This window comes from Acinonyx jubatus, chromosome C2 (assembly GCF_027475565.1).
Source record: "Acinonyx jubatus isolate Ajub_Pintada_27869175 chromosome C2, VMU_Ajub_asm_v1.0, whole genome shotgun sequence".
NCBI lineage: Eukaryota > Metazoa > Chordata > Mammalia > Carnivora > Felidae > Acinonyx > Acinonyx jubatus.
Genome location: NC_069384.1, coordinates 132,204,336 through 132,230,903, shown reverse-complemented (window position 1 = coordinate 132,230,903; position 26,568 = coordinate 132,204,336). Strand labels below are relative to the sequence as shown.

General features: G+C 40.3%; 1 protein-coding gene across 10 annotated transcripts in view; it reads left to right on the top strand.

Moving 5' to 3' along the window:
* TBC1D5 (TBC1 domain family member 5) overlaps nt 1-26,568 on the top strand; it is a 530,924-nt gene that overhangs the window by 468,045 nt on the left and 36,311 nt on the right. For 8 of the 10 annotated variants that reach the window (XM_053221498.1, XM_027061904.2, XM_053221496.1 and 5 more), the window contains 2 exons: nt 498-563; nt 9,248-9,411. In XM_053221498.1, coding sequence (XP_053077473.1) covers nt 498-563; nt 9,248-9,411 — 230 coding nt within the window. The remainder of the gene's footprint in view (nt 1-497; nt 564-9,247; nt 9,412-26,568) is intronic. The other 2 variants (XM_027061913.2, XM_027061914.2) reach the window with 1 other exon arrangement.

Sequence of the window (26,568 nt, the reverse complement as noted above, 5' to 3'; positions counted from 1 at the left end):
TACTTAACTATGAAATTAGAACTTGTTTAGGTATTTATCTTATCACTGTAGAAACTGGTGTCAAGTTTAGTTAAAAATAATTTCTCTCTGTTGTAGGAGGAAATGCGTTTCCAAAAAATGCCTGCTTTGTAATAAATGCATATTTACTTTTGGATAAAGAATTTTTTTTAAGAAAGAAAATATGAAACCACATTACTATTTGTAGCATAATTAAACCTCAGAAAAATCATTTGATCTCTCAAGTTTCTTATGTTTTAGACTAATAGAAACTTGTTTTTTTCTTGAAGAAAAATATTCACAGAAACCTTTTAGGAAATACTTTTAAAAAATTAATTCCTTTAAAAACTATTTTATATTAATTTTTCTAAGATTGTATTTTGTTTTACTGTACCTTTAGTAATTAGGTTGATAAAAGTATTACATTAAGTATGAAAAAAAGTAAACTTGATTTTTTTTCCTTTTTATGAAATCTAATTATTTTTTCTTATGAAATCCAGGCGATGTAGTTACAGGAAGCGATGCTCAGGTTTCTGTTCCTGTCCAGACTCTAACTGACCTCCAAGGTACAGTTACCATGGCAACGTAGTATATCTTTTTGCCTGCAGTATTATCATTGCCTTCTCCAAAATTCCATTTTTCTTTTTGCCCACCCTCCATTCATACTGTTAATCAGTTCACTACCATTGTTCAGCCGCTGAGTGGCACTGTTGTTTAGAACAAGAGTCCCCTCTCATGTCATACCTTGGTGATGCCAAATCTGGCTATGATGTGGTTTTTATGAAGTTTACACCAGCCTCTTTTCTTGCCAAATATGGTCACTCTATATTTTGTGGTTATTTTAACACTACACTTTATTTGGAAGCTCACACTGAGGTTTTTTTTGTTTGTTTGTTAGTTTGTTTTGTTTTTTTATTTCATAGGTGCTCTATGGCAGTATTTGACAAATCAGTTCTCAGATTACATGACTTAAATGCTGTTTTTATGCATATTATCATATGTACTAGCCAGAAATATTTACTATATTTTACCTAAAAGAATTACAGCTTGAGTTTGAAATAAGTTTTTAAGTACAGGCTTTGTATTATGAATCATATTAACAGTGCAAGAAATCTCCGTATGTAATTGGCAATGATTTAAAATAAAAAGATCACATTTAAATACCATAACCGCTTATTCAAAATCTGTATTACAGGAATACAGAAATAATAGCAATTCACATTTAGCACCTCCTATGGAATTTTAAAATTATAAATATTAACGTTGCTGCATTAATCTTTTATTATATAATCTTTTACATAAAATGTGCTGTAGAGAGGATTTCTGTATTAAGTGGAAGCCTAAGCTAATCTTAAGAATCTTCCATTCAAATTCAGATTGAAAAGATAGCAGTATAAATTAAAATTCAGAATCTCATCTTCCTAAATTTAAAATATCCACATAATATAGTCATGTTCCTAGTATCAAAATGCTGTTCTAATAATGATATGTCTTCATACTATCTGTGCTTTTTTATAAATTTACAAAAAACAATATATTGTGATTAGGAGAATGAGTGGTGTATTGGCTTCTTTGAAAAATGTTGTGGCAAAAGAAGGATGAGATCTTCTATATAGTTCTGTTTCACAGGTACAGTTTCTGGCTGTATTCAGGTAATTAAACCCTGACCTTTAAGGGCTTTTTCAACTTGGTGATTCCATGAAGAGCTGCTGTTTATCTTTCTTAGTGTCTAAGTGATCCATATTAGAAAGGGGTGCAGTAGCAAGGACAAAAAAGGGGTGCAGATAATCTCCAGATGATTTCTCTTAAGCTTTGTCATTTACTGTACTTAAGTGAATATTACTGTGATCATCTGATATGGTGAGAATTCACAGGACTTCAATTGATTTCCTAAAATTAAAATCTGACCTCCCCCAGGCAACGTTTTAAAAAAAAATTTTTAATGTCTATTTATTTTTGAGAGAGAGAGAGAGAGAGAGGGAGAGGGAGGGAAGGAGAGGGAGCAGGGGAGAGGGAGAGAGAGAGAGAGAGAGAGACACACACACGGAGATGGAGGCACAGAATCCGAAGCAGGCTCCAGGCTCTGAGCTGTCAGCACAGAACACGACGTGGGGCTCAAACTCACAAGCTGTGAGACCATAACCTGATCCAAAGTTGGGCGCTTAACCGACTGAGCCACCCAGGCACCCCTGGCAACTTTTTAACAAGTGTTTTGGTATCCCAAATTTAGTTTGGTCACTTTTTAAGTTAGTTTACTGCAGAGTAGATCCTTGGCTGTGGAATCTCAGTTTATACCTATGGAAAGAGAAAGGTGAAGGCTGTCTGACTTACTCTGATTTCTGCTTCTATGCTATTGCTCAATCTATTTTTTCCTACAGGCCAGAGCCACAAGAACAGTTTGCATTTTTAATAGAATCTTGCAGAGGGAGGTTATATCATTTTGTTCAGATCTCTTGTGTTATATAGGTAGAATCATCTTATTCATTTATTCACCAACTATTCGCTGAGTGCTTACTATGTGCCCAAGCTCTGTTCTCATTGTTCTCTTGGCTTTCCCGCTTTTTTTTTTTTATTATTTACATGGTTGCTTGGGCATCAGCCTGTGCATTAGATAACCCAGGCAAGCCTACACAGTCAGGAACCAGCTCTTTTCTGGATACCCAGTTCAGAATTCCTCCTGCCTACCATGCTATGACAGAGATTGTATCAGTCTGATAGAGAAGGCTCCAGCCACTTTATGAGACATGGAGCCCAAATAATGAAAAGCTTTCAGTATGTCATGATGATAGTGACAATGATGATAAGAAAATAAGACTAACCTGCCCTGATTTGGAGAAGTCACTTTGTGTTTTCCTCAACATACTTCCTGCACAGTGTCAAAAAGCAAGGGGAAGTAAAAGTCAACCAAAATAGTTACTGGGGGCAACAAAAAAACTTTCTAACAATCTATGCTTACTAGGATCAGTAATATTAGAAGTTGAAGAACTTCATCAGAGGGGCCACACCCATTATACTCTCCTATATAATGTTTTCAGAGTAGATATACTTGTAAGGGAAATGAAACTATCATTTTGACTTTCCCAAGTATGTTTTTTCAAATGGAGTAAGTTTTAAGAAATGAAGTAAATAACAGCACTTTCAGTGATTCTTTGATTATGTTTTTTCATGAGATCTTATATTTGTATCTTTGCCTTTAAACACACAATTATATGTGTTTTATTTAATTTTTTTTTTTTTTGGAGAAAAACTGACTATAAAATGAAATCCCACAATTTAAGTCAATAAATAGTTTTTGGAAAATTGTTGGGAAGTTCCATTTTATATCTCTCAGTATGGGTTGTACTCATAAAAAAATGTGCCATGGGAGAATTTGTTTTTGAAGACTTAAAGAATTTCTTGGAAATTAGATTTGGAAATTGCCCGGCTGCCCCAGAAACTTTTCAAGAGATATTTAGGAACCGCAGAGCTTTAAAATAGGAGTACACACACAAACACACACATGCTTACAGAGCTTACTTCCAAAGAGAATTTAGAATTTCCAACCAAAGTATACAAGTATTGTCACTTAATGGATCATTAGGGGAAAAATTTAGATTTCTTAAGTTATTGCCATAACCATTTAAAAAAAATTTTAATGTTTATTTTTAAGGGTGAGAGAGAGACAGAGTGCGAGCAGAGAAGGGGCAGAGAGAGAAGGAGACACAGAACCCAAAGCAGGGTTCCAGGCTCTAAGCTATCAGCACAGAGCCCAGTGCAGGGCTCACACCTACGAACCATGAGATCATGACCTGAGCCCAAGTCAGACGCTTAACCAACTGAGCCACCCAGCACCATTTTTAATGTTTATACTTGTGTGTACATATTTATGTTGCAGATACAAATATATATACATACGTACATCCACACATAGATATCACTGTATAACATTGATCAGGTTTTTTTAAAAAGGTGGGGGGGAGGTCAAAAATCTCCCTGCCCAGATAACCACTGTTGACATTCTTAAGGTAAATCTAAAACACATACAACATTTGACCATCCCAATTAATTAAAGTCATTAAATGGGAAAAAAAAAAACAACACACCTCTCTCTGTACTCCTCCCACTGGTTTCTGCCAACCCATTTCCCTAAGGGTAATCACTGTTAATTTTTTTATAATTCCTTCTAGGAAAAAAATAGATTTTAAACTGAGGAGTAACGTGCAAGTCACATTAGCGCAATACCAGCTCACATGTCGGGAGAGGACTCCCCTCTGGACCTTCAAGAACAAAGAACTAAAACAAATGCCCTAGTGCAACAAATTGGTAGAACAAAGAAAAGAGAGGCCGAATTAATTAGAATAGGACACAGTAAGGATGGGACAAAGAACGCCTACTCACAGGAGTGAGAGGAGAGACTGAGAAGCCAAAAGCTATCCTCGTGAATGACCCTATGTTGGCCACTGTGCTTGTTGTTGAGAAATGATAGTCGTGAAGCCGGACAAGCAGTTCCATTATGTTCTGGATAATCACTCTAAGAAGGAAGGCAGAGAAACACGATACGTAAAAGAAATCTGGGGAAGCATCAATTAGCTAGAAAATGCATTTTTGTGGAAAACTTATTCCCAAAAGACATTGAATAAATGACTTTTTGGACTGAGAACAAGGACAGAATTTGCCCTTTACTTTCAAAAAACCTCATTCCATTTGTCTTTAATCTTAGGTCACATGTGCGACAGCGCCCCCCCCCCCCCCCCCCCCCCCCCCCCGCACATCCTTATTGGCAGGGGAGGGGCAGGCAGACTGGTACAACTCTCCCAGCATGGGCTCTGGAGTTGGGTCCAGGTTTGAATTCTGCCTCTACCGCTGCCTTGCTGGATGATCTAGGGAGGTCACTTAACCTGTTATCTGAGAAGAAAGGAGAAGAACAGCTGCTTCTGGGCTGGTCGTGGGAAGTTACCACCGTACCTATGCTCCGTCAGGACTCACGGGTGCTGCCTGCTCAAGTGGCAGTGATGAGGGGAGCACTGTTATGTGTTTTGTTTTGTTTTGTTTTGTTTTGTTTTGTTTTGTTTTGTTTTGTTTTCCAAATACCTCTGGTTTTCAGAATCAAGTTCTGAAAGAGCCAACTCAACTCCTCTATCTTTTCTTTTTTAATAATTATTTCTGGGGTGTCTGGGTGGCTCATTGGGTTAAACATCTGACTTCGGCTCAGGTCCTAATCACACAGTTTGTGAGTTTGAGGTCCGCCATCAGGCTCTGTGCTGACCGCTCAGAGCCTAGAACCTGCTTTGGATTCTGTGTCTCCCTCTCTCTCTGCCCCGCAACCCTCTCAAAACTAAATAGACATTAAAAAAAAATTTTTTTTAATAATTATTTCTGACATTCTATAAACACATGTTTGCATGTAGGCACTGGATCCAACAATGCTTAGACTCTGTGGTCAGACTAGAGCAGGTCTGTTTCCAGGAGTTTCATTTACAACCTTCCATTCACTCTCCCGTGACACCAAGATGTATGTTTTTAACGCATAAACATCAGCCCTCTTGCTGTCTGTCACTCAAGTCTGTGAGGTGACAAAATATTACCAGAGAGGGGACACATGCCTCTCGTTTTCTCCTGGGTCATTGAACAAAGTCAAGGCCACAGCACTTTTTCCCTTTTTGCTCTCCTGAGCTGTGCCACCCCACCAGTGACCTCCCCCACCCCAGATTTCCTAGCCTTCTGAACATGTTACCTTTGGAGGTCCTGTGTCTAGCTCCTCCAGCTGGTCTCAGGTTCTTGCCTGTCCATTTAGGAATATACCCCAGCCCTGTTCCTATTTTCCATTGAGTTGAATGAGAGAAAAATCACAAAAATATTATTCATGGGACATAGTAGGAGCTTAATAAATACTTTCTCCCCTTTCCCCTTTCTTCCTTCCCAGCCATTCTGTAGTCAGGGCTCCTCGTGATGCCTTTGAAGCTCATTCAGGCAGCCTGGGCTCTTGACAAATAACCTCCACTGATAAGTAGCACATGGGACACAAAACTTTTATTGAATGTTTCAGAGAGGAAAAGAGAATGAAGGACAGATTTAATATGCCTGGACACAGCCACAGCTAGTCCAGATAACACCTTAGTGCCCTTTAGAAAAAGCTACCCCTTCTGTGCACATGCAGCTCACACCAGGGCACCCATCTTAGCAAGCAGAACAGTAGAGCGGGGCCTGGATTCCCGCTGTCCCACTAGGCAGTCTCAGGTGTGGCGGATGTGGCAGTCCTCGGCTCAGCTAGTTCGCCAAAGTCTGTGGGAGGTGCCGCTAAAGTGAGACTAGTCCTAAGGGGAGAGGACTAGCAAATCTGCAGCCCACAGTAACTGCATATGAAACTACCTGCTTTAGATTTGGAAGTCACCACTATGCTAGTAATGCTTTATGTCTGCTGACTACTTAGCATATCGCCTGGGATCCTAAGCCACCCTGAGCCTTTTATACCCATTACCCACTTGGGCTACAAAGCATGTATGAAGTAGGTGTCTCACTTATAGATGAGAATCATGGCTAATGGAGGGGCAGTGAATTGTTGATTCAGCTAGATACCCGCTAGATACCCGCTGGGCTTAGACTCCAGCTTAGGTGTGTCAGACCCAGCAGGTACTGGTTTGAGGAATTCTGCCTTGTAAACATCTCTCAAATCTACCACCACAGCCTTAGGTTCAGCCCTCGTAATCTCATGTGTGGGCAGGCGCAGGAGATGCCTTGCTCAACCAAGCTCCTCTAATCCTCATGCTACTTTCTTCCTTAAAATCTGCAGTAACTCTCATCATCTACCGACAAGGTAAGGGCCAGACCCTTCAGCATGAGAACAAAATGCTCTTTCTGATCTACCTGGCCCTGTTTAGATCCTCACCTTCCCTCGCTCCTCCGTCCCCACTATGGCTGGATGACCAAGAGGGAAAATAAGCTCACATTTAGGATACCAGCAGCTTTTAGGAAGAACTTCCTTGATTCTCTCCTTTTCCCAGAAGACCATTGAAATCGTCATCGAGTGCAAAAGAAGCACTCTGTTGGACTAGTCTTATTTTACACTGGTATTGGTGTCATTTTCAGTTACATATAGATAGCAGGAAGCTCCAGAGGATTCAGGCAAGCTCTGATTGAGCTAGACGTCCCCAGTAGCATTTACCAGTTGCCTTCACAAATGGCGTGTTCTCTGCTAAAAACGACCCACCCTGAGCCACTGAGGCCACGGCCGCCACCGCCGCCGCCACCCTCTCTCTCTTCAGGTGTGAAGACGGAGCACACACTTCTGATTGCCTGAGACAGGCTCAGTTGCTCTCTCTTTTGTGCTTCCAGAGTACTGTTGTTTACACTTGTGTGTTTGCTTTTCTCACCTAGGATTGTAGGTTAGTTAGTGTACATAGAGGTGTGTATTTCCCTGGTACTGCTATTGGAGCTCTCTGAGAGCTCCTGTTGTGGTCATCCCTCATCCTTAGTGCTGGACAGTTTCTGCAGACATTCCATCCGATCCACCCGCATGGATGGTTATGAATGAAGAATATGTGCATGCCTGAGGTAGCCTAAGAATTTGGTCTTTATTTGGCATATTTAAAAATGCCTACAATCTAAAACAATTCTAAGTAACTGCCGTGAGTCAGAATTTCTGAGAAATAAACTATGAGACAAAGATTTATGGGTAGGAAGCTTTAGGCGGGGCCGGAGGGAGGGGGGTGCTGTCAAGATCAGTATCTGGGGAGCAAAAGGAGCAGCAGTGAGCTGAGGAGGAGTGGAAATGCTTTGCAGTCGTGGCTGGAACCTCTGGGACCCTCTGGGACCGGGCTGGCCCTTCAGAATAGTCTGCCTTGAGGCAAGAGGGCCAGCCTTTATCCTCTATCACCCCACCCAGCCCCTAGATTGGAGCTAATGCCAGGGGAGGGTACATGACCTTAGAGCAGCTGTCTTCAGCTGAGGGCCACTTCCAGAGAAGAACTCAGGGCCACTTCCAGAGAAGAACTCGTAAGAACCCTCATCAGTCAGCATTCCCCATGGCTGGGGAATAGTACCTTGGTCCCACAGGGGGCTTGGGCGGGGCACCACAGCAGTACACTTCAGAATGTGCCTCCAAGAATAGGCTTTAAGTTTCAATGCAGCAGAAGAAATTGTTAACGTTGTTCCTATCAGTTAAAAACTTGAAACGGTTTATAGAGGGCTTCAGAACCACTGTGCAGCTTACAGGCTAGAAGCCCGTTGAAAATCCTGGCAACTTGCCTCGGGAGCTGTCCAGGTGAGGCCTGGGTGATGGAATGGCTCGTCCATTTGCCCCATGTGCCAGCCCAGTGTTGTCATGTTCTGTGTGTGCAGGGCATGAGGAGGACAGAGAAGTGTAATAGTCCTTTCTTCTATCTCAAGGCAAGACTACTTCTGGTGCCTAGGCTTTTCCTTCAGATCTCCAGATGAAGTGCTCCATCCTTTGGGAACATGTTCTAGTGACTCCATTTTCTTAAGGTCTAAATGTTTACGTTCCCAAAGGGGATGAAAATGTTAGTAAGCTAATTTCTGTAATTAAAGGGAAATCATGCAGGGATTTTCTGTGAGATATAGGCCAGTTAGTACTTTATCCATACTATCACTAACTTGGAATTTGATAATTCAGAGATACATTCTAAGAGGAGTTGACCTTAGGGTTATCTCTGAGAAGGTCATTTGCCAAGCAGAGTGATAGCTGCTGGGGATCACAGGTGTCCCCACTGTAGTGTAAGGAAAGGTCTAGAAAGAGGCCCTGTGAGCCAGCACCTTATCCCATTTTTCAGATGCTTCTACCGTAGGCGGGGGCTGGCCACGTATCTGTTCTGCAATTAGTGAAGAGGAAAGAGACTCTTTTGAAAAACTGCTGAAGGATTTATATTTTTTAATATTAATATAATACGTAATATAATCATTTCTGGTGTCTGTCACTAAGGGTGATTCCTTTAATGAGGGAAAATCTAATTATCTAACCTGTCATTTCTCAAAATGAGATCTTTTTGCTGTTTTTTTTTTTTTTGATGTATGCAACACTTAGACAATTATAGCATAAATTACATGTGGAAAAGTATGGAGGCACTTCATTGTTTTTTACAAATTGGCAGCTTTTTTGCTACATAAAATGAGTGCATTTTAACAACTCCTCGGTGTCCTTATGTTGACAGTGTGAACAAAGATGTACAATAATTGATCCTTTGTTAAAGGCAGTGAATAAAGTAGCTTTAATGAAAAAGTCTAGTGATTCATTATCGCCTCTTAATTTTTCTTACAGGACAGAGTTCTAAAACCATCAGCTCATCCCCGAGCACTGAAAGTTTGCCTGGAGGAAGGGAATTCACTGGCTCCCCACCTTCATCTGCTACTAAAAAGGACTCCTTTTTTAGCAACATCTCCCGTTCCCGCTCACACAGCAAAACTATGGGCAGAAAAGAATCTGTAAGTATTTAAGGACAGTTTTTCTTTTATCCTTCATTTTCCTGTAGAGTGCTGCGTTTATTAAAACTTGTTTAGGGCTGAGTTCTAAAAAGCTCTTCACAGGACTACAAACTAAAATTAATACTTTCATCAAATTATTTTAATTTTATGATTATCACTTAGTAATATTTTAAGGCCATGGCCTGCATTCCACTAGGAGAAAAAAAGTAGCATCAGTTTAAAGTAAGTGGAATCCCAAATCTGCCCTTTCTTCCTCTGCAAATGCTTTTTTGTCAAAGCCTAGGTGTTTTTTTTTCTAGAACGTATCAAATAGCATTATACCAAAAAATAGATGAAGACACTTATAAAACAAACCAAGATGGATTTTTTTCAGTTTTATTTCTTGAGAAGTAAAATTACTTATTTTACCTCCTGTTTTGAAAAGTTATACAAATTACATTTAAATGATGGCATATTGATAGCTGCTCTCGAAGGTCCTTTGTATACGTTGTTCAGGACATATCTAGAGCATATCAACCACTTTAAAAATCTGGTTGTGTCTGAAAAGATTTTTTTTAGTTTTTTTTTTTTACATTCAATTTTGAGAGACAGAGACAGAGACAGAGCACAAGCGGGGGAGGGGCAGAGAGAGAGAGGGAGACACAGAATCCGAAGCAGGCTCCAGGCTCCGAGCCATCAGCACAGAGCCTGACAGGGGGCTCGAACCCACAAACCGCGATATCCTCACCTGAGCTGAAGTCAGACGCTTAATCGACTGAGCCACCCAGGCTCCCCTCGTTGTGTCTGAAAAATTTTTTCAGCCAACTTCACAAAAAAATAAAACATTTAGCCACATCTTAGAAGTAGTTCGACACTTAATATTCTACTATGAAGAACCCATCTGCCTACTGGAGCAGGAGGCATGTGTAAGATCTTACAGACAAGGATCTAGCTGTTGCTGAGAGAGCTTTAAATTAGAAGAAAAATAAAACAACAAAACTTTAAAACCTTTGAGGGATAATTATGATACATAGACTAGATAACAGTATGATGTCTGTCTGGACGGCTGTGTTGACTTTAGGCAAGACACTCAAATCCCTGGTACTTCAGCCACCTCATCTGCAGATCAAACAACACACCTTGCTCCCCACAGAGAGGAGTTCACTGCTCAGTCTCTTGGGGTCCCTTCACCGCGTAAGAACTGCGATTCTCCAACTTGTAGAAGAGCAGAGTAGAACTCTCACTGAAAGATGGCAGCTGTAATACAAGCAGTTGGCTCTGCTCTCTCCTGGCCTCACTCCAAGGACAGTTAGGGCCGGTAAAAGTAAACCCTCAAGGAAGAAGAAATCAAGAGAAAAGATAACAGTAACAAACACTTGGTACTTGTGAAGCAGATGTTAAGTGCTAACTTAGCAGCCTAAGAAAGCTGACCACTAAGTCAGCAGTAGGTAAAAGCCAAGAAGCAACTCGATTTACATTGTAAAGGCCTCTGGAAGCTTAGGAACTAGAAATGGAGTCAAGTTGGGACTTGCTCTTCCAGAAACAGAGGGATGGATGAAATAGGTGATAGGGGTTAAAGAGTACACTTGTGACAAGCACCGGGTGATGTATGGAATTGTTGAATCACTGTATTGTATACCTGAAACCAATGTAACACTGTATGTTAACTATACTAGAATTAAAAGGAAAAAAAAGCCGCCGTTCCGCCGCCGTCTTCTTCTTCTTCTCCTCCTCCTCCTCCTCCTTCTTCTTTTCCTCCTCCTCCTCCGGTGAGCAGAGAGAGAGAGAGAGAGAGAGAGAGAGAGAGAGAATCTTAAAAAGGCTCCACACTCAGCACGGAGCCTATCACAGGGCTCAACCTCCCAGGGCTCGGCCTTGGACTCTGAGCTCATGACCTGAGCCACAACAGGAGTCAGATCCTTAACTGACTGAGCCACCAGGTGCCCCCAAATTATAAATTTTTAAAAACACACAAATTACTGACTTTAGGTTCTCCAGGTAAACAACCAGTTCACTTTACAGTGAACCCAACCTCCACAGCCCTGCCCAAACACAGAGCTTTCTTTTAGCTTTTGGTTCACACTGTACATGAGTGTGACAGCCAGCGATCACTAGATACTTGAGAGCATGTGACAGTTAAAGACAGGCAAAAACAAATAGAAGAAAGCAACTGGGAGAAAAGTGTTTATTCAGGAGAAGAATGCTTCAGGAAAAAAAAAGAAGGAAAGAAAATATTCAGAGGATAACAACAAAAGCTATTAGAAATCAAAATATGATATCTGAAATGTAAGGCTCAGTAGAAGAGTTGGAACTGATAAAATTGAGGAAATCTCCCAAGAAAATGGAGTACAAGACAGAAATGGAAAGAGATAAAAGAAGAAATATTAGAGAACCAACCTCAGAAGTTCAAAATCTGAAAAATAGAAGTTCCAGACAACAGAGAAAATGAAGGAGATAATAAAAAAATACAGTTAATTAAATGTTCCACTAATGAAAGACCAGAGTTTTCAGATCAAAAAAATCCATAGACTCATATGAGGACTTTAAGAGACAAAACAGATGAACATAAGGGAAGGGAAACAAAAATAATATAAAAACAGGGAGGAGTACAAAATAGAAGAGACTCATAAATGGAGAACAAAACTGAGGGTTACCGGAGGGGTTGTGGGAGGGGGGATGGGCTAAAGGGGTAAGGGGCACGAAGGAATCTACTCCTGAAATCATTGTGGCACTATATGCTAATTTGGATGTAAATTTTAATAAATAAAAAATAAAACAAGTTAAAAAAAAATCCATAGAAAGTCTCACACAAGTAAAAAGAAACCCACAGCCAGACACGTCACTGAAGAAGTTCAGAACTCTGAGAGCAAAGAACTCTGAGAACAAAGAGATATCCTCCAAACTTGGAGAGTTGAGGGAAAAGAAAGATTTCCAACAAAGGATCAGGAATTAGAATAACTACAAATTGCTCACAGCAGCACCAGCAAGGCAGTGGAGGAATACCTTTAAAGTTCTGAGAGAAAATTACTTCCAGCCTAGATCCAATACCTAGCCAAACTAATTAAACGTGAGATTAGAATTAAGCTACTTTCACATATTCAAGATTCAAAAAATTTATCCTCATGCACCCATTCTCAGAATCCACTGGGGGATGTGCTTACAGAAATGAGGACATACACTGAGAACAAGGAAACAGAGTGTCCAGAGCAAGACAAAAAGATTCCTCAGAATGATAATATTAGGAGATCCCAAGATTACATATAGCACGGCTATTTAGCAGGTCGAGAGAACAGCAGCTAACCCAGGTTGGGGCAAGTCAGAAGGTTCAGAAAGTTTTCTCCACAAAGATGATGTATTTGGGAAACAACTAATGTATTTGAACAAATTAAAAGATTTAAACTAGGGGTGAATTGGGGTTTGACTTAATACCTTTATAAAAACAAAGCCATTAAAACACAGGACAGTGGTGCCTGGTGGCTCAGTCAGTTGACTGACTTGGGCTCAGGTCATGATTTCATGGTTCATGATTTCGAGCCCCGTATCAGGCTCACGGCTGGTCAGTTCAGAGCCTGCTTCGGATCATCCGTCCCCCTTTCTCTCTGCCCCTGTCCCGCTCCCGCTCTCACTCGCTCTCTCTCTCAAACATTCATAAATATTAAAAACACACACATGGGACAAATTGTAACTCCAAAGGAAAACAGAGTGTCAGAAAAAGGAAGAAAGGTTACGATAAACCTTGTAACTGAGCCATGACTAAAATTTACGTAGACATGATAATGAAAGCCTATTGACTACAGAGCTCATCAAAATCATGATAAAATTGGTTAGTAGACCTAAACAAATCATTTTCTTCCTTAGTGGAAAATACCGTCCAGAAAAATTAAGAGACGGCAATATAAACTAGAGATACCGAGATAAAAAAAAAAAAATGGGTAAAAGAATTGAAAGTGGTTCCTTCTGGAGCAGGAAGTGGAGGGTGGGGCTGTGTGAACTGTTTTTCATAACAGGCCTTCTCGAACCATTTGACTTTTCAAGGTGTTACATATATAACTTAGATTAAAAATAATAACTAAGAATCACAACAAAAACAGAATGTATTGGCATCATAAATTAGAAGAGATATCCGCCTGGACAGAGAACATGTCTATGAAGAAGCGGAATAAGGAATAACAAATGAAAAAGGCATATGGAGACACGTTCCATTTGCACTCTGTCACAGTTTGGTGGCATATGGATTAGTCGACAACACCAATTAATTACTTTTCTTTATGGTGATAACTGTAACTTAAAACTGAGACGTCAGACAAAAATAGAACTAGAGTAAGTCTCACTCTTTACATAGACCTGTTATGAACCAAAAGCAGAATGTAAAATTATTATTCAAAATTCAATATATTTTCTAACTTGTGGGAAGTAAGTAGGCAGGAATTTTCAAGAGAAAGCCCCTGATTTTTCAAGTAATAGATTATCTTATTATTTTATGAAATAATGTAGTCCGTGCTCTTTGCCAGGTCACACTATATGCCCCCCCCCTCCTTCTAAGGTGCTTGATAGGATCGCACCTCCTTGTCAGAGCCACGTGACTGGTTCTATCCTGGGAGTTGTAAATGAAAATGACCTGTGCGTATTGCCACCACTGGATCTTCCTCAGCCCTCTCCTTTGCCCTGCCACGCCTTGGGAGACGTGAAGTATGAGTGAGAAATAACTTTTGTTGATTTATGCTGAGACTGTTGCTTATCATAGCCTAACTGTACACAGGTGGAAAATGCTCAGGCCCATAGCTAGGACTCGTCCTCCCACGGGAGCCACGTAGCGCCTTTGCCACTGGTGGCACCAGAGCTTATGACTGGACACATGTCATCCCTTGAGCCTAGATTGCTTTCATTTTCAGCCCAGCTTGGGATAATATAGGGACATTCCGTGTCTTCAGAAAAGTTGAAGGTTGCTTTTCATTAACATCGTCAGCATCAGTTTCTCACATAAGCAAGTAGCCAGAAATGGAAGCAAAGATATGTCTTGCTTTGGCTCCCCAGTGCCTTAAACTATATGTACCTTGCAGATTTCAAGACTCCGTTGATCTTTTAAAGTGGCCCAGGATCAAGAAATTGTTGATGTCACTTAACAAAAGGTTAAAATGGCAGTTGAAAACAGACATTAAAACAAAATAATCTAGTAGGAGCTATCAACCTAAGTGTGGCGAAAGCTGCTTATAATGGTTCTAACGTAATTGAGAGATGATCTTCAAAATCAGTATGTGTGATTTATTTTGGATAAGCATCATATATTAGGTCATAGAACTTATGTCTTCTCAGTATTGTCTTTTTATATATCATATAAAGCCTTTCTGTAATCCACAGGCTGGCTCTCTTCTTTAGATGAAGATGTATCACACTTATTACTGTTAATGCCCCTGATTTGGCCATATCATAGAATACAGAACTCAGCTAAATCTTTAAAGAGGTAACAAATTAAGCTTTATGTCGTATGTTTTTGAAAGATATCATTATACTTCCTCTCTGAAATGTGAGCAAACTAGTAGGAAGTTTTAAACATTCACCTTTGCTTCATTATCAGTAGTAGTGTTGTTTTGAGAATTAGTATTTATTCATGAACCATCTTCCCTCTGCTTTGTTTCCCAAAAGAGCCTTTAGGGCCCACCTAATTCAAACCATGGTTTCCAGCAAGCTCTCATTTTTTAGTCATGAAAACAGAACTGAAAATTTTGATACTTTTAATTTTCCGTGATAATGTAAATGACATCCAATACTTAGTTTTCTAGAAATCTACTTTAGTTGGGTCATTCATCTGACTGTTAAGTAATTTTTTTTACTTGTTTTAGCACTGTTAGTCATGTTCCACAATTGTTGCCAAATCATTTTCCAAGAATATCTTTGCTAACATTCAAGAATAGGGAAAATACTGAACATAAGAAAAACTCTAAAATGGATTTGTAACTTCTAATGCTTAAGCACATCAGCCAAGTAAAACATTTTTTTTAAAGTTCCTGATGAACTGCAAGACATTCTGCTATGCTTTTTGATAATTACATACATACCAGTCTCCAAAGATCTAAAGTTATCATCCATGGTTCAGAATCCTCTCTAAACTACAGGAAATCAAAATTGTCTGAGCTAGAAATCCCTGCGTAAAACAGGATGTGTAACAAAGTATGCACCACCTGCGAGCTCCCGGCACTGCTGAGGGTGCTCATCCCGTGTCTTTGTGACCCCTGCATGGACTCCTCATTGCCCTTTGGTAGTGTGAACATATGCCATGGTCATACTAATATAATTATTTTTGTAATATTCATTGATCTATTCTTTATGATAAAAGAATAACACCAAGTGTCAGATGAATGAAAACTAATTTGAAAGTAGACTCATGTTTCCTTCTGAAAGTATAGACAACCTGAACGTTACCTAATCTACTTCAGGTTATGTTCTAGGAATGGAAAGCTAAGACGTATCTGTATAAGAAATGTCAGAGAGTAGTAGTCTCAGCGAGGGTGCTTAGGGTAAAATTGGGGCAGAGGGGAACACATCAAAAGTTAAGTAATAATTAAACTAAATAAGAATTTAACTTATCAACATGAGATACATTATATGGTTTAATATCAAATAAGCAGTAAAGATCATAAATAATATGGATCCAGAAGATAGGCCGTCATGGGGTTTGTTGTTGTTGTTGTTGTTGTTGTTGTTGTTGTTGTTGTTTTGATCCAGACAGGCTTCACGTGAGAGATCAGACTTGAACCCCAAACATATTTCTTCTATTAAATGCAACCATTGTTTTCTCTTATGAAAATCCAACAACTTCCTAGGACCGGATAGTGGTGGTGGAGATTGAGTAGGCAGTCAACAATGTCTGCTGTGGGTGTTTTCTTCTCCCCCACAGCCTCTGGCAGAATGTAAAATGGTTGGGATTATATCAATTTGCTTGTAAACATGAAAGAAATCATTATCTCAAATGAGGAAATTTGTTGCTTATTATTTCAAATAACAAGAGTCCCGAGATAGGCAGGTCTAGAATTGGATAATTCAGCTGTTCATTGACATCACCGACTTTCATTTTACCATCCTCAGTGAGGCTTTGTCCTCACGTCACGCCCATCATGTTCTCAAGAGGGCTGTCATAAGCCTAGTATATATCCTGCCATGCCCCCTGCCCCTAGCATACACAACATCTTCTAGAAAAGTCTACTTGGAAGCTCCCCAGCAGGCTTTCCTCCCAACCCAATGGTTGGCCAGACTGAAATCCCATGCCTACTCCTAAACCAGTCTCTGGTACGGGGAAGCTTTAGAGAAGTCCATGACGATGTGGAAAGGTGGTAGAAGGATAAAACAGTTACATGGACAAATAATCCCTAAAGTATTTTCTCTGATCCTTCCCTGAAGCATTTGCCCTTCATGAGAGCCAGTTCCGTTGTGTCAGTGATGTTTCATTGGTGGGTTTTTAGGCAGCTTGAGTTAGATTGGTAGTTAGAAGAGAGAAACTGAGCAATAGCATTCCCAGGAGGCCAGAATTTTCCTAGTTATCAGATTTTCTCTTCAGCCAGTGATGTATACTTCCTAAGAACATGTATTATGTGGAAAGTATTGATTGTAACAGATTTCTTTGTTGGCTTTCTGGGTAGAATTGAAAGCTGGCATCTAGAGTATGTCTAATTATAGGATTGTTTCAATTAATAAATATACATTTGTAATCTCTCATTGTTTAATCAATAATACTAATGATAACTGGATTAAAATACAGTCCCATTTAAAATACATTCCCATTTAATAATAGTCTATTGAAATGAATACATGCAAAATGAATTTAGGCATCAGCAGTTTTTCTAGCTTCTGAGGAATTATAATCTAAGGTCAAAATGAGCTCAGATATTTGAAGCACAGCATTTAGTTACTCATTAGGTGTTATATGAACCTTGTTCACAATCCTTCTGCAGTGCACCAGCTCAAGGTCAGGGAAAGTGGACCATATATCTTTGCGGGAGCGTTCCTTCCTCCTGCGTCCCTCTTTTTGCCTTACCCCAAACACCTAATTCCATTTCCAAGAAATGTGAGCATCAAAGGGAGCATCATAAAGAGGTCTCTGTGGTCAACAGCTTATAGGGTGAGCATTTTAATTTAGCTTAGTAAACAGGTTTTATAACCAGCTTTTAGTATCTTTATGCTTCAGTACATTTATTTTTAACCAAAATGTCGGAGGAGCCTATGAAAGCCGAACCACAGGAAGCAGAGTGCTGAACCTTGACTGTAATGCCCTTTTTAGGACAGTGAGATGGTGCCCTTTGGGAACGAATGAAACACTTATTCCCCTCATGCTGGGCCTTCTTCTCCATCATTTGACTTCATCTCCATCATCTCCACAAAATGCAGAGGCGCCGGGCTGTACTGGTGCTGAACACTGCCCAGGAGGCATAGACAATACGTGGGGAAGAGCTCAAGTGAAGCGGTTAGAAATAGTGAGAATCCCTGGCCAGAAACCTGTCAGTTTGAATCGTGCTAAATTAAATGTGTCATTAATAGCATTTGCTTCCTTCCAGGGACCTTTCTTGACACTTGTCATTTATTTGATCTTTCAATGCCACATTGCCTTGGGGACAGTAATTTTTGTCCTAAAGCACACATGTGCATGGCAGGAAAGATGAGGGCTTTGAATTTTCCGTGCAGATGGTCACCTGCGGCCAGAGGCCAAACTGTGGGGACGGTGAGGTTGGACTCCTCTTTCCCCCTCAGTGGCTGAAACCCTCTCACCTACATGGCATCTTCCTGCTTTTAAATCTCCTGCCCCTAGCATCTCATCATTTATTCTTTTTAACCCCTGTGTTACCTTTTCCAGAAAGCTGTATGTTTAACTGAATGAGCTTTAATTCCAGAAAGAATGACTTTGCTCCTGTCATAGGAATTCTAGGCCTACTGAACAAAGCGGGAGAGCTGGGTCAGGCGGGCAGCTTTCCCCTTGCCTTGAAACCTTAAGGCTCAGGAACACCTTTTAGATTTTCCCTCATGTTAGCGCTGCTGGGTCAGTCAGCAGCTTCAGCACCTTTACTTCAGCTTTCTCTCTTTTCCTGAACCCTGATTTTTTTTCCTCCCAGTTTTCTGCACCCAGATGCCCAGGTGTCAGGAATTCATACATGTGGAAGTATTCCAGGTGGCAAGCTCCAGGAACCTCACGCCTGAAGCCTGGAGAAAAGGGTGGGTTACAGAGCATTCAGTAGTGCAGTTTGTGCATTGCTCGCAAGAGCCCCACTGCAGGGGCAAGTGGGTGCAAAAACCCAGCCTGTGCTCTGTTCACCAAGAAGCGTGCCCAAGTCTGGGGGCTGTGTTTGCCTGGAAAGGCAGTGTGTTTCTCTCTACAAAAGTGATGTCCATTCCCCAAGGCCTGCACCCAAAGGAAGTGAGTTTTCCTAATTAAAGTAAAAGCGTGTGTTAGGTTAGTAAAGGCCCCAAGAGGAAACTGTAAGTGTTGGAAAAATTCAGGACCTTTCTGTTTCATGGCAATAATGATAAAATTGGAAAACATGGGTGGTACCAGAAAAACATGTTGGCATCAATATGAAGAACTAATAAGATGAGAAAAGAAAAACAAAAATAAAATTCTCTTGGGGCACCTCGGTGGCTCAGTCGATTAAGCGTCCGACTTCAGCTTAGGTCATGATCTTGCAGTTATAGGAGTTTGAGCCCCGCATCGGGCTCTGTGCTGACAGCTCAGAGCCCGGAGGCTGCTTCGGATTCTGTGTCTCCTTCCCTGTCTGCCCCTCCCTCACTCACACTCTCTCTTTTCTCTCTCTCAAAAATAAATATTAAAAAAAAAAGTTTTTTAATTCTCTTGACTGTAAAAATACTAAGTATAATCATTTACACAGAGAGTTCCCCATCCATTCTTTATTAAGCCTCTTAATAAGCATGTCTGTCATTACAAATGATGTGATTAACTTTGTTGTAAATTATATTTGGTTCGACTAGTGAACTTGACTCACATAATCTTAACCTTGGTCTGGGGTGTTTCGCTGCTTGTGAAGTACATTTGGTCACAACCAACTTTTTCAAATAGGTGAAAAAAACAATAACCAACAGCCTTCTCAGCACTGACATGATATTGTGGCCAAAGTATGGAAAATGTCTTGAAAAGATAATCAAATTTCCAAACGTCCTTTTTATTTAAGATGATGGCAAAGCCCTCCCTCCCTTCCCTCAGAATCGTCACCAACTTAGCACAGTTCTTTCTGTCTATAGCCTTATTTCCTGTCAGAACATATTCTCCAAAGTTACTTAAGTCAGTACATGGAAAATTTAACAGCAGTAACTGAAAGTACGATGATTTTAATAAGCCATGCACAAATTAGCTTCACCCTAAAAAGTTACGGGCTACCTTTGAAAACAAGAGAGAAGAAAATAAAAAGTGTTTCAACTGGAAAAACAGTGACAAAAGGGGCCACTTCCCCCACCGTTTCTTCATACACCCCTCACTGCACTCTGATTCCTGGCTTTCTTGGTAGTATTTTCCAATTACTGTTTCACCTTTGATGTTCTTAGCGTTCTCCTCTAAAGTTTCCTATCTTTCTTATTTTTGCCTCTTTGGCGAACGCCTAAAGATCGTCTGATCTCGTTAGATAAACCCATTCCCACCATACCTTGAAAGGGCCTTTCAAGACCCACCTGTAGGATCAGTCACTTTCAGGTGATCACTCTGACCTCTTGATCATCAACACCTTCTTATTCTTGGACACCATCCCAAAGTTAGGTCAGAACTGTAAACAGAATCATGAAAGTTTGCAACATTTACCTGAACTCTTCCATGTGCCCCCTCAGATATATCAAGAGTTCCATTAACAAGAAAGTGTAACAAATTGGAAATCATGGCATTAACCTGCCCCACAGACGCATATACACCCACCACCACACAGTCCCAAAATCGAAGGAGGTCCCATGTGCAAAATAATGCTCCAAGTAATTTAGAATAAGCGGGAGAAATGCTGCCAAGTTGCCTAATTTCAGGATGTTCTCAGTCTAGATTCTAGTCAGGCTTTTAGATTTGAAGCATATTTGTATTCTCTACATAGCATCTCTTAGTCATTATGACACAAAGATACACACTTCATATAATATCAAGAACAATACTTTTGAAAATGAAATTGAAGAAAACAAGAATGGAACCAGCAAGGGACCACTGTGTGAAAATGCTAACATTTATAGCAATCCTAAATTCATCTCTAGACAACAAACTTTCATATCATCCAGTTGGACTGTGATAAAACTATTAATACCTATTTACTGCCCAGGATAAATGAGTGTTGGGTTTTTTTTTTTTTTTTCTCAATGTCTGTAGTCACAGTCACCAACCCTCAATCTCAATTATGACTAAACTCCTTTTTTAGTATCCTTGATGATTATCTTCAGAATTAGGTGTGAAGGATAAGTAGTCACAAAGTCTTTTTTTTTTTTTCTTCAAATAAATGAATGGGCCTAAATTTTTTTGGCTTGGAATTGACATTTAAATTCCTGAGATCATCTAATGAGATTTAAAGACTGTTTAAATGTTGGGCCTTGTGTTTCATTCCAAAGACAGTGTCCCATTATTCAGGATGTCTTAAGCTGAATAGAACAGAAAATAAGTCCAAAGGACTCCTCATTCCTAGGTGCATTTTAGAATCCCTTACAGAACTTTAAAAAATACCAGGAACAGCAGTAAGCAGTACTGAATGAGAATCTCTAAGGTGGGGCTTGGGCCATGGTAAATGATGAAAACTTCCCAGGTTATTTGTATGTCGGGGTTCAGAACCAGTGATTGAGAAGCTCATTAGTGTGTCTTCAAGGAACCAAGTCCTCTCCACCCCCCTGCCCTGCCCTGCCCTGTCCTGCTCAGAACAGACCCTTCCCCAGGTTAGAAGTGGGGCGCTTGGCACGAGACCTCCTGGGGCTCTGCACTGAGTCACCTTCCCCTTGAGAGGAGGGCCCTCTTGGGGAGGAGGACATGAGGAATGAACAGGGAGCACCAACCCTCCTCCCTGCAGAGTCAGAGTTTAGTTAGCCCTACGGAGTGCCACCGTAATCTGTCAACTAAAGCTTTTACGGTCGTAGAAAAATATAACCATTCTTTTGTCATGTCGTATTTCTCTTCAAATGAACAGTCATGTTCAGAATAGTCATTTCTGTTATAGGCAGTTTATATGTTCCCCCAAATTACCATGCTGTGCAAAATCATGATTCAAAACTACTGGACTCCTGGGGAAATGGGATTGGGGAACAACATTCAAGAACTTTATCAATGATGCATAAAACAAGGTAGGAACCTAGCTAAAGTGGTAGCATGGTTTTACACATGTCAAGTGATTAACTAAATAAGTAAATGCCATAATAAATACAATCCTGAAGCTTGGTTGGGGAAGCGGACCTCAGAAAGCTTGCAGTTTTTGAGTTACCATGAAATTGCAAAAGAAAGACTATCTGGAATCTGATGAATTTGAGACATGGGTGGAGCCCATCACACACACTGGGAACCAAAGTAGCCGGCAGATTTGTGAGGTGTGCACATGTGTGCATTTTGTGTATTCCTGCCTGTCTGGGTTCGGCTACGTGCACCTTCTGCCTGCAGCCAGTGTTTGTGTGGATGTGTCTGTGCATAAGCAAACATGAAATTCACATTATGCTCAGTTCCCTACTCATCGCTCTCGTTGAAACAGATTCACATTTTCAAAACAAACATTATCGCAAAACTGATTTTACTCCGGGTTTGATGTGCAGCTTCTGAATGTCACAGGTTAGAGGAATGAGGATATAGAAAAATGACACTTTATTAATTTTTTGTTCTCAGCTCAGTAACTTAGCAATCCTACGTTAATTAGAAATTTTAGAGTAAGTCCATTTCATCAGAGCTGTCACATCCCTCTCAAGAACTTGATAACACCAGCTTACTCCCAGTGAATGTCTTCCTCAGAGTCTGATTCCCCACCACAATTCTGCAGGGGCTCCTTCTCCCAACGATAAATCCTGTGATTTTTAAGTCCCGGTCTACAGGGCCCTTGATGACCTCCCTCTGTTCACCTTGTCATCAGCCCTCCCTCCAGTTCCTCCTCAGCCCTTCAGGAATGCACAGCTACATCCATTCCCTCAGGTGAACCCCACTGCCTCGTACGTCTGTGTTGATTAGCTCTGCCGGTCTCTGCCGACCAAAATGATTTACGAGACCACGAAACTCCTAGAGTTCCTTCCAGTCTCAGCCCAAGTGCGTCGTGTCCCATAAAGCCTTCCTTCCACCCTCTGGAAGCTTTAAGCACTTTCAGGAGATAGCTATGGCCCGATTTAGGCTGCAGATTCCAGAGCCCCTCCCCAAACCTACAGAAGCGGTATGTTGAGGTGGAGGAGAGGGGCGTCCTAAGTTATCTGCAAATGCTTCCTTTGTTTTGACTGTCAGAGAACTACCAGTGTTCAGTTATAAGACTTTTTCTTGTCTCTATCACAATATCCTCTGTGCCAGATTTTGTGTCTGGCACTCAGTAAGTGTTTTTGAATGATTGAAAACTGTTAAGGGTTTTGTGTGCTGTGCAAGAATTCAGATGTATTAGGCTTTACTCTGGCCTTTCTTAGGGCCTGAAAAGTCACCTCATTTCCCAGTGATACTCACCAACCGCATAAAAAACCTAGTAGCAGTTTGTTGATGTATAGTGAGAAATGAGATTTTTATAAATTAGTTAAGGGGTAAATTACTGAAAGTGGGATAGGCATAAGAGTAAACCGGGTAACTTAGAGAATTATTTCCTTCTCTCATTTTTCATTTTCGGCATCTCAGCATTGGTAGTGTTTGTGTTAATTAAGCTTAAGCTGTTTCAATGCTTGGTATCATTTTACCAGTTGTAACAAAGTATTTCTTGAACATGCTTGATCCTTAACTTGGATACGCTGTAGGGTGCCATTTTTTGCTTGTCCCTAATGGGACATTATGGGCGTCAGCCCAGAGAACGGTGGTATGAGGGTGCACGTTTCATCCTTACACAGGTCAATTAGCTTTGCCATAAGAAAAACAACCTTGGCGAAGGCCCTTCTCTCTGGGTCAGCCATTGTTCAGATGCCTACTTTCTTGATGCCAGGAACAGCAAGCGAAAGCACGCAGACGGGTCTGCCCAGCCAGCAATAGTATGTGAAACTCAGCTGGAGGCCCCGGTGCTGGTAAGCAGAGAGGGAAAAACCTTTGTTAAATAGAGTAACATCTGTGCTAATTGGCATGGTAGAGGAGAGAGCTATTCTGGTTTACAAAAGATTGGTCAAGTTGCCTAATTATAAAAATACAACAAGAGGTGATGTAGCCTAAAAATCCAAAAGATGGGGACATTTCTCCACAGACACCATAGAATTAGGCTACCGAACACCACCCCTTCTAGGAGAGACCTTTTTTCCCCCAGTTACAATGTTCGAAAGATAAGCACTTGTCTTAATAACTCCGTTTAACATTTTTATACCTTTTGGATTTTCACATTTAAGCCAGGAAGTTCCTAAGACATACCATGTCTGTAATTATTTATTTAAAGGAGCAGTTATAGGATTTTTGTAAATAATAAGTTTTGTAACTCTGCAAGTAAGATTTTATCCTTCCTCTGGTTATACCTGCATGAGGTTTTCCTGGTTAGACATTTTATCTTCACTTTCAGTATATTTATTTCAGGACTGTAAAATGTATTCCGTTTATTTTAGGATCTGCAGTAGGTGATCCTGTTTTCTGGCACCATTCTTATCTTTTCTGTTTATTTTTTGTAAACAACTTCTAGAAAACCACAGTTTAGATGAAAATAGCTCACAATGTTGAAATGGCAATAGGCATAAAAACATTTCTAAAAGGCTAAACATATTTAATAAATATTACTTATTAGGATTATGATAAAAATATCTTCAGAAAATCAGGGATGAATTTAAACACCATGGATTACAGATGTGGCCTGCTTTGTGATTCTTTTTATTGCATTCATATTGGAAAAGCATCCTTTTATTCCTTCAAACTTACACACAACCTCTGTTTATCAAAAGTTACAGAAGAGAGCATCCATAATCCAACAAAATTAATTTGTATTTGATTTTACAATAAGTGCTTATGTTTACAGTAGAATAAATTGATACCTAATAGCCTAAGAATTAGCTCTAAATAGAATACTGAAGCCACTCTATACAGAACTGACTGAGGAGCACCTAGGTGGCTCAGTGGGTTAGGCGTCTGACTCTTAAGGTTGGCTGAGGTCATGATCTCAGGGTCATGAGACTGAGCCCCACATTGGGCTCCATGCTGAGTATGGAGCCTGCCTAAGATTCTCTCTCTCACTCTCCCCCAATCTCTCACCCCCCCAATCTCTCTCTCTTTCTCTCTCTCTCCCTCTCTCTCTCTCTCTCAAATAAAAGATGAACAAAAATAAAAGAACTGACTGAGGGAGATTGGAAAGCTGTCTTGAAAACCTGTCTGCCACCCTGCCTCTCTTCTCACCACATGCCACTCCATGTTGAGAAGAGGTCTTTTGGACTGTTACCAAATATGCATCTAACCATGCTGCCATCTGTTAAAACTGCCTTAGAGCAGAGAAGTGGTAAAGCGTTTCACAGCCTTTCCAATCCCTAGGGGGACTGGAAGCTGTATTCAGAAGTAGGAGGGCATGAGATGGGTCCTCTACATCCTTGCCATTCAGAGTGTGGTTTGGGGACCAGCTCCGTAGCCATCCCCTGGGAGCTCGTTAGAAATGCTGAAGCTCAGGCCCCACCCCAGACCTACTAAATTAGACTGCATTTAACAGCATTCCCCAGATGATTTTTGTGCATAGTACAGACCGAGAAGAATTAGTCGAAATAAGAATAATTTAGTACCAAATCAGAAATGAAATTTGCTATAGATAACTCCAGCTGCAAATGTATGCTAGTATGATGAACATGTTCTCCTTGTGGATGATGGTAAAGTGCTGGGCTGAAGGTTATAGAACATTTTCCATGTGTGTCCTCTATTCTAAGCGTTTTCCATGTATTAACTCCTTTAATCCTCTAAGACTCTGTGAAGTTGGTGCTATAATTATCTCTGATTTTACAGATGAGGGAGCTGAGGATAAAGAGAATGTGGTTAACTCCATGTACAAAAAAAGGGCTCTAGTCATGACAACAATGGGTCATTTCTGCCTTATCAGGTGGAGGCAAAAGAATAAAACAGGGTAAGAAACTAAGATTTTTTACCCCCTCAATAAAAATTATGAGAGGCACAGGAATAAAAGGAAATTTATTTCTCTTAATTTTGTGAGCCTTACATGTTCTATTTTAAGGTAACATTTATAATCTATGTCCCATATGTCCCACCCACAAGCACGTGATCTGAGTTAATCATTTTAACCTGCCAACACCTGACTTCAAAAAGATATTTGGCCTTTCACATGTAAACCAATGAAGTGAATGTGGATCTAATATGCAATTGGCCAGCTCTTGGAATATGCTAAACGTCACACTGCAGTTGGGCAGAGGAAAGATTTTCATGGAAAAATAAAAGTTTCTCCCTATACTTCACCTGGTGGCCCTGTCTGCCATCTCTCCTTGGGCTCATGCCTCACCTGCTGACTCTGATTTTAAGGCAAGCAATTTTTAATTTTATAAAGTATAAGGAAGCACTATTCTCTTTTTTACTTTGATAAAATAGACATAAAATTTACCACCTTAACCATTTTTAAGTGTATATAGTTCAGTGTATCAAATTCTTTCATATTGTTGTGCATTGATTCCATAAACTCTTTTTAGTAAAGCTGAAACTCAGTACCCATTAAACAGTAACCTTCCATTCACCCCTGCCCCTTGCAACCAGCATTCTACTTAATGTCGTCATGATTTTTACTCCAAGTACTTCACGTAAATGCAATCATCCTGTACTTGCATTTCTGTGACTGGCTTATATCACTTAGCGTAATGTCCGCAAAGTTCATCTGTGTTGTCTATCAGACTTTCCTCCCTTTTTAAGGCTGAACGGCATTCCATTATATGTCTGTACCACATTTTGGTTATCCATCAGTCCGTGGACACTTTCTTACTTCCACATTCTAGCTATTATGAGTAATGCTGCTGTGAACACAAGTGTAAAAATATCTCTTTGAGACTCTGCATCCAGTTATTTGGGGTATATACCCAGAATTGCTGGATTTTTCAGTAATTCTATTTTTAATTTTTGGG